Source organism: Phacochoerus africanus, chromosome 15 (genome assembly GCF_016906955.1).
Source record: "Phacochoerus africanus isolate WHEZ1 chromosome 15, ROS_Pafr_v1, whole genome shotgun sequence".
Taxonomy (NCBI): domain Eukaryota; kingdom Metazoa; phylum Chordata; class Mammalia; order Artiodactyla; family Suidae; genus Phacochoerus; species Phacochoerus africanus.
Window position 1 is genome coordinate 71,970,292 of NC_062558.1, and position 9,015 is coordinate 71,979,306.

The window sequence follows — 9,015 nt, forward strand, 5'->3', positions numbered from 1 at the left end:
GCCAAGTCTGCAGCCTACGCCTCAGCTCACGGCAACACCAGATCCTTAACCCACTGAGCGAGGCTAGGGATTGAACCCGAAACTTATGGTTCCTAGTCGGATTCGTTTCTGCTGCTCCACGATGGGAGCTCCAGGCAGAGTATTTCTTAAAAGTTTTCTGTGGGGTAGCAAAATGTGTTGGTACAGAATGGAAAAGTCAGAAGTGATTGCCCAGACGATGGAGCAGAACTTGAAATTTTCAAAGATGCTTAACTGTTCCTCTGCTTACTTGATAGCTTGATGATATGTAATGGCTTGGTTAAATATTGGAGGTGGGTGTCTTTTTTCGGTATTGAGCATTTTAGATTTTTATATAGTGCATTTGTTGTGGTTTTATTACTGTACCTCCCTTCCTTTCTCTAACTCTTACTTTTTCACCTTATTTTTAGGTTCCATACCCCATGAAGTGCCTCAGATATTAATTAATAGGGAACCTTTGCCTCACCTGCATTTTGATGTAGAGCTTCTTGGAGACTGTGATGTCATTATTAATGAATTGTGTCATAGGTTAGGAGGTGAATATGCCAAGCTTTGCTGCAACCCTGTAAAGCTTTCAGAAATTACTGAAAAGCCTCCACGAACACAAAAAGAGTTGGCTCACTTGTCGGAATTACCACCCACACCTCTCAATATTTCAGAAGGCTCTAGTTCACCAGAAAGAACTTCACCACCAGCTTCTTCAGTGACTGTCCCTCTTTTAGACCAAGCAACAAAGAGTAATGTTGATGATCTAGATGTGTCTGAGTCAAAAGACTGTGTTGAAGAGAAATCAAAGGAAGTACAGACTTCTAGGAGCATTGAAAGTGTTAAAGAACCGATGGAGAGTCCAGGTTTGAAGAATGTTGCCTCCGGTAATGGAGAGAAAAATGAAAGAACTTCAGTTGCCGAAACAGTGAGAAAATGCTGGCCAGCTAGACTTGCAAAGGAGCAGATTAGTAAACGGCTTGATGGTAAGAAAGGCTGTTGAACCATTCTGAAAGTATAATTATTGTTACAAAATATTTGTAAGAATGAGCAATTGTGGCAGGTTAGGGTAAGTTTATGCAGCTAAATGTAATAGTTGTGTTTAGAGAAACTAACATTGATAATTTAAGCTAAGAAAAGAAACATGGTGAAGAAATGTGTGAAAGTGTGCTCTGTACCTTGTGTTTGTCTAGGAATAAGGCGGTAAGCTTTAAGTTGGGAAATACTGAGGGCTTTGCCATTATCTGGTGAGAGCTTTATAGCTGGTAGCAGTGATTTGAGATTGGGGTGCTTATTGTGGGTCAGTGCCTTTACATTTCCTATTTTAATCTTGTGAGATAGGAACCATTACTTTCTGGTACAGGTGGGAAATCAAGGACCATTCGGGTAACAGCTGCGGAAGAACCAGGTTTGGTTTCAGGTTCTCTTAACCATTATGTGCTATCTCAGATCTAGAAAACATCTGATTCTTCTGAGCATCATAAATAGCATCTGCCCTTTTTTGTTGGCACACCAATTAGTATTAACAAAGGTGAAATCACTTACTGCTTTTTGAAACCACTTACACCCAAGTATCATCAATGGCAGAAACAGCAGAAATTGTGCACTTAGATGCAGGTTATACAGCTTAAAACCTTAAGTCTGTTCCACTTACCATACATGGTGAAAACTGAAAATTTTCTTTTTCCTTTTCATGTTCACAGCTGTGGCATATTGGAAGTTCTCAGGCTATGGGTTGAATCAGAGCTGCAGCTGAGACATAGGCCGCAGCCATACTGGATCCTTAACCCACTGAGGGAGGCCAGGGATCAAACCTGCATGCATCCTCACAGACACTATGTCAGGTTCTTAGCCCACTGAGCCAAAATGGGAACTCCATGGCAAGAAATTTCAGACAAATATATAACATGTTCTAATCATAGCTGTAAATAAATTTTAGTTCAGTTGAATAAGCCTCTGTGCATATTCTTTACCAGGCATTGTATCTGTAGCAAGTTCTGCAGATACTGATCAAGCTACTGATGTTTGAGTGTAATTACAAATACAGGTGAACAAGGGAGTTCCCACTGGTAACGAATCTGACTAGTGACCGTGAGGATGTGGGTTCAATCCCTGGCCTCAATCAGTGGATTAAGTATCCAGTGTTGCCATGAGTTCTGGTATAGGTCAAAGACATGGCTTGGATTTGACCCCTAGCCTGGGAACGTCTGTATACTGCAGATGGCAGCCCTGAAAGTCAGGGGAAAAAAGTGAGAAGTTTCCCTTGTGGCATTGAAGCTGTGGCACAGGTCACAGCTGGAATGTTGCTGCGGGTGCAGCCAAAAAAAAAAAAAAGAAAAAAATAGGTGGTATTTAAAAAGGTAGATGCTACTTGGAGGGAACTAGATTCTAGAAGGTTTTCTAAAAAGCCTAAAAGTTCTGGGAGTTCCCCTCGAGGCTCAGCAGTAATGAACCTGACTAGTATCCAGGAGGACATGGGTTCAGTCCCTGGCCTTGCTTAGAGGAATAAGGATCCAGCGTTGCCATGAGCTGTGGTGTAGGTCACAAAAGTGGCTTGGGTCTGGTGTGGCTGTGCCGTAGGCCGTCAGCTACAGCGCCCATTCAGTTCCTAGCCTGGCAACTTCCATAGGGTGCAAGTGAAGCCTTAAAATGCAATAAATAAATAAATAAATAAATAAAAGCCTAAGTACTGATTTTGGTCTTGAACTCTAGGGGAAATCTTCCATGGGGAGATGGGGGAAACAAAAAGCATGGAATACTTATCCTTGCAACTGTGGCAAGAGTCAGAAGTAGAAAAATTACCGATTTAGTCAGGCAAGTATTGTACACAAAGTCTGCCTAGGCACAGGGCATATTTTTTCATTATCTTTTTGACAAATGGGTCAGACATAAAAACTCTGCCCCAGGAAATGTATTAAACCTAGAGCAGTCTACCAGTTTGGACCTTGAATTAGACTGATCATAGCACTGTGAGCATTTGGAAAGATAACTGACTTAAAGCATTGAACTTAACATTTTTAGCTGTAAAACCAAACAGTTGAACTTTACACATTGATTTTAGTTTGCCACTATTTCTGTTGTGAGGTTGAGGCTGAATAGGAGAGAAGTTGGCACATAGCAAGTAAAATTTAAATGTCTTGATGGTTGACAAGAGGGCAAAAACACAGGTACAGGGTACTTGGACTGAGAAATAGATTATTCAGTTCTTCAAGGTGGCCAGAACAGGATGAAGTAGTTTTTAGAAATTTGACCAAAACTATGGAAAGAAAAGGGCAGGTCAGCCACATGCTGGTACTCCTTAAAAGACAGAGGGGTTAGATTTGGTGTTGCTGTGGCTGAGGCATAGGCCAGCAGCAACAGCTCCGATTAGACCTCTAGCTTGGGAACCTCCATATGCCTTGGGTGCAGCCCTAGAAAGACAAAAAACAAAAATAATAAGACTGAGGGGGTGTGGTGTGATTCAAAGGAAATGGCCCTGTCAAGAAGCACCAGATTTCTTTTAACTAAAGAGTACTTTACTCCTTCTTCCAATCATGGAAATTAGTACTAGGACCTTAGAAAACTGAATAATGTGTTTTCTCTTGAGACACAGTGAAACAAGTGGTTTTCACACTTGAATACATACTAGAACTGGGTCATGATGGGGTTTAAAAAAACTTGAAGTCATTTTAAGAGAAATTTGGGTATGTGTGGTAGACGGTATGTTACTCCAGTAGTCAGGCTTTTCTGAATCTATCTGGGATATCATGTAATCACTACAACACCATGTTTGGTAAGACTGGTTGTGAATTTAAGGGTATAAAATATTTCAGAGTTCCTGTTGTGGCTCAGTGGTTAACGAATCCGACTAGAAACCATGAGGTTGTGGGTTGGATCCCCAGCCTTGCTCAGTGGGTTAAGGATCCGGTGTTGCCGTGAGCTGCGGTGTAAGTCACAGATGCGGCTTGGATCTTGTGTTGCTGTGGCTCTGGTGCAGGCTGGTGGCTACAGGTCTGATGGAACCCCTAGCGTGGAAACCTCCACATGCCGAGGGTGTGGCCCTAGAAAAGGCAAAAAGACCAAAAAAAAAAAATTTCATCATTAATGTTTAGGGTTCCTACCCATTCACTTAGATCTCGATGTAAACAAAATTAGCTAAACCAAATTTGACCAACCTAGGACTTACTTGGCTTTTAAATATTTACAGATTTAAATTTATGCTCATAAGAGCAGGACATTTTAGAGGAGTGCTTTTGACTCAGGGTCCATAGCTCAGGGGAGACAGGGAACTCTCCATCACTGGTCAAATCTTATACTGCTAATGCAAATTTGGGAGGGCTCTGGGAAAGAAAGGTTGAAGTCTAATGCTAGATCACTCCTTCACACTTTATAATGTGTATAGGACTCTTGTAAAAATTCTGATTCAGAAGGTGGGTCGTGGGCTAGGTACTTCAGCTCATCAGATCTATTCAAGAGAGTTGGCTAAATAACCTTCATTGAACATGGCTCTGTTTTTTCATACTTAATCTCATAGGGTTGTAAAAATTATTTCACATCCAGATGAAGAAATTGGGGCATAGACATAATTGTCCCAACTTACACAGTTTGGTGAGTGGCAGAACCAGGACTAACTGACTGAGTCTATAACTTGTTTTAGAGAAATTTTCTAAAATAGCCTGTAGTAATGATATTCAGGCAAAAGGCTAAAACCTACACTTACTCCATACTGCCCAGACTAAGTCTTAGAAAACTGAAAATAACCTACTTCTCTTTTATTACTTTATTTCAGGTAATCAGTATCTGTTTTTACCACCAAACCGTTATATTTTCCATGGCGCTGAGGTATATTCAGACTCTGAAGATGATGTCTTATCCTCTAGTTCTTGTGGCAGTAACAGTGAAAGTGGAACTTGCCAGAGTCCAAGTCTAGAAGAACCCATGGAGGATGAAAGTGAGATTGAAGAATTTTACAATGGTTTGGAAGATGATGCTGATGTTAATGTGCGAGCTGGAGGAACTGGATTTGGAGCTGATGGAAGTGACCAAGAGGCAGTTAATGAAGCTATATCCATGAAACAGGAAGCAACAGGCGTTAACTATCCATCAAACAAATCATAATGTAATAATTGTCCAGGTACAGGAATTGTTCCACCAGCATTAGGGACTTTAGCATGTCAAATTGAACATTTACTTGTGAACCCAGTAGCGCAAGGAAACCAGAAAGGTGTAATATTTATAAACTGGTAAAAGATTTTCTTCCCATGGGTAATTTTTAACTTCTTGTTTCTGTGCTTATATACTCAAACACTAACTTTTTTTTTTTTTTAAAGAAAGGTACTAAGTATCTTTAATCAGCTGTTGGACAAGACTTTGTTTTAAAGATTCATTTGTATGATATATCCCCATGTATATATAATTTTTTTTTTTTTTTGCCTAGTGAGTTTCAACATTTTAAAGTTTTCAAAAAGCCATTGGAATGTTAAATTAATGTAAAGGGAACAGCTTATCTAGACCAAAGAATGGTACTTTCACACTTTTCTTTGTAACATTGAATGGTTTAAAATCCTCAAATCTGTCTGCTGAACTTTTGATTCTTTATTAGCACAATTACCTATTTTTTAAACACTGGCATTTTTCCAAAACTTGTGGCAGCTAACTTTTTAAAAATCTCATGACATGCAGTGTGAGCAGAAAGAAGTCAACGGTATGTGGGAGAGCACTTAGTTGTCTTTGCTTTTTAAAGTGAGACTTGGTGCTAATCGTTTCAGGAATATTGTATTGTTCAAATGAAGATGGCTTTTGTACTTCCTGTGGACATGTGGTAATGTCTATATTGCCTCATAAAACTAACCTAAAAAACAAATAAATGCTTTGGAAATGTTTCAGTTGCTTTAGAAACAGTAGTGCCTGCCTTGGTCCCCTTAGTTATAAGAATATTTGCCATTGTTTAAATACCTATCACTGTGGTAGAGCTTGCATTGATCCTTTTCCACAAGTATTAAACTGCCAAGATGTGAATTTGCAAAGTCTTTATGAACCAATAATAATGGTACTTCAACTTGGGGAGAGTGTAATAATTTGGACTGTTGCTCCCCCTTACCCCTGCACCCCCCATTAAGTGAGAGCAACAGGCTCTGATTTAGGTTCCAAAGCCAGTAAGTACATGTTTCCTGTTGGGAAGATTTGGTGTAATAAACACCAAACTACTAGCCTAGTATTACGGAGATGAAGGCGATGTGACTTGTAATACCAGAATAGCTGATGAAACAAACTAGTTCCTATAAAAAGCTTAGCCTGCCTTAAAACTAGACATCAATTTTCTCAGCTGCAGAAGCTTCTAGCCTTTCAAAAAAGTTCATACTTTATAAAGTTGCAGAGAAGCATTTATTTTCCAGTCCTTTCCCCAATGTTACTTCCAATAAAGTATTCCTATGTTGCTTTAGTATTTATTACAATTTAACAAAAAAGGGTTTGAAATGTAGCTGTTCTTTAAGTATAAAATACCCAGCTTGGACCATTACTGCCGGAGAAGAGTTTTATTGAATGGCTATTTCCCTACCTAAAAGAGGTCTCAAACTGAATTTATTGGGCTACACTAAAGAATGCAGTATATTTAGTTTTCCATTTGCATGATGTGTGTTTGTGCTATAGATGATATTTTAAATTGAAGAATTTGTTTTAAATTATTTTTACAGTGAAGACTGTTTTCAGCTCTTTTTATATTGTACATAGTCTTTTATGTAATCTACTGGCATATGTTTTGTAGACTGTTTAATGACTGGATATCTTCCTCCAACTTTTGAAATACAAAACCAGTGTTTTATACTTGTACACTGTTTTAAAGTCTATTAAAATTGACATTTGACTTTTTTCTGTTACATTGTTTAAGGTATAAAATTTTAAAAATTTGCAGATTTTGTACAGAGGGCTATATATATTAGATGCTTTCTTCTCATTCCACGTCTTCATTAAGTTTATGACAGTCTCACCAGAACGGTACACAACACATGAAAGGTTTGTCAAAGGACCAACACTTTAGGATTGGGGGACAAGAAGGAACAGTGGAAATGGTGAACTCAAGAACCCATGTGCTACCTATGATACCGTGAAACTAGTCTCCTGGTGTAAACACTAGGAATGGGCAAAAAATTACTGCAGATCAAATCTGCCGTGAACTTTTCTGAGGCGGACCTGGAAACTTAAAATTCAAAAGTGCTGGAACATGCTCCTTATGAAGGTGTTATAATGAATAAACTTGACAAGCAGTTTTCTGCTCTTAGTAAATTTAAAAGAACTCTGCCTCCATATATCTTGTTCGTACTAGATTCATCCTAAGATGTTAGAAAAATAAGGAATTGACATCATTCCATATATGCACAAAATGGAAAGTATGCTAGTTCATACCATAGTCAAATTTACTACCTAGCAAGACCTAATTAGGCCATTAACTTCATGCTTTTTCCATTCCTCTTGGTTAATGCACCATGTATTTCACTGATGCAGTATCCTAATTAGTGTCACATGGTTTATAATCAGCATCTTCTTCAGTTGTACACAAACCAATGAGGTACCTTCACCTATCTGCTAAATACTATTTGCTAAGTTGTATTTGAAACAAGTCTCAAACTCCTAAACTTGCCATCTAGTTTTGTACACCAAAAGCTCTCTCCCCACCTTGAAAATGAACCAAGTCAGCATTAGGATGCTAGCAGAAATATGGAGAAATGGCCTAATGACTTCCCCTCTTCAGTGGCTCTCAGTTGGGACGATTAAAAATCACCTGGGAAATGAAAAGTATAGGTAAGTGAGTTCTTAGAGGTGACATATCTATGGCCTATACAAAGTACTAAAAAGTAGCCCCAGGTTATTCAAAAGTATAGTAAAGGTTGAGAAAGCAAAAGTGTACAGGAGTTACCTTTAGCACTTAACCAATTCCATTCCCAGGAGCCTGGCCTAAAAAGGAAAGTAAGGCTTAATAAAACAAGCAGACCATTGCCAACTTACCTCTAGAGAGATTACCATTGTAGGAGTATCTCTACCATAAGCAGTTTGAATGGCCAAAGAGGTTCGTGATCTGGAAAAGGCTGAGAACAGGACCATTTGCTTTTGTTCTTAAGCATTATGCATAGTCAAGACCTGAGTGGGCCCTGTGAAAAGGTTGGGCTCTTAATTTAAGTCTCTCAGTTTTAGAAATTCTATTCTGGTTTTATTTCAGGCCAATTTCAAGGCTCGCCTTGGTTGTACTTCCTTCTCGGTCTGAACAATGGTTATTGGTTAAGACTACTACTGTCAAGACAGGAGAGCTAAAAACACATGGTTGCTCTTAAAACTAGGTCTATATGAAGGCCAAATGTTTTCAAAAGTTTAGCCAGCTCAATAATGGTCCTTATAATTTAGTGAACTTGATATGTGCCTACTTTCTACTCATCTATAAAGCTGGATATTTTGTTACTTTTAAAAAAGCAAATGGCAATTTGAAAAATCCTCCATGGTATTTTAATTTTCTGCCATGAATCTCCTTGCTGTTAATTCTACTGAATGTCTGTTAACAACAGAGAGGAAAAGAGTATCAGGCTTACCCAAATTGTGCCTTGTACTTTACTTTTGTACTCCACCTGAAATCCAAAGTGGCTATTTCACAGATGAGCTTCATAGCATACAGAGGTTACTGAGAAGAAGAGCATCTGACACATCTACATTTGCAATGGGAACAATCCCTATTCTCAAGGAATGGATGTACAGGGTAACAGTATCATTATCGGGTACAGGGAAGAGTCTCCATTGTGAAAAATACCACTATTCTGAGGAAAGTTATTATGGGCTTCTACACATAAAAAGACACTTACGGTTTACCAGAAGTTACACTGAAAAGTACAGGTCTACAATCCCTTCTCCAAAATCCTTAGGCTCATTTGCATTTCTGAATTATAAAGGTTAAAAGAATTTTTTGAAGCACATATAATGCAGCACCCCATAGAGGTCTGAGGCAGCACCTAGACCAAACACAGTAAGTCAACATATTAACATTGCCAC

At 38.8% G+C, this 9,015-nt stretch overlaps 1 protein-coding gene across 3 annotated transcripts in view; it reads left to right on the forward strand.

Moving 5' to 3' along the window:
- SIRT1 (sirtuin 1) overlaps positions 1-6,860 on the forward strand; it is a 31,768-nt gene extending 24,908 nt beyond the window's left edge. For all 3 annotated transcript variants that reach the window (XM_047760969.1, XM_047760970.1, XM_047760971.1), the window contains 2 exons: positions 429-989; positions 4,772-6,860. In XM_047760969.1, the coding sequence (XP_047616925.1) occupies positions 429-989; positions 4,772-5,100 (890 nt within the window). In that variant the 3' untranslated portion in view covers positions 5,101-6,860. The remainder of the gene's footprint in view (positions 1-428; positions 990-4,771) is intronic.
- Positions 6,861-9,015: the final 2,155 nt, after the last annotated feature.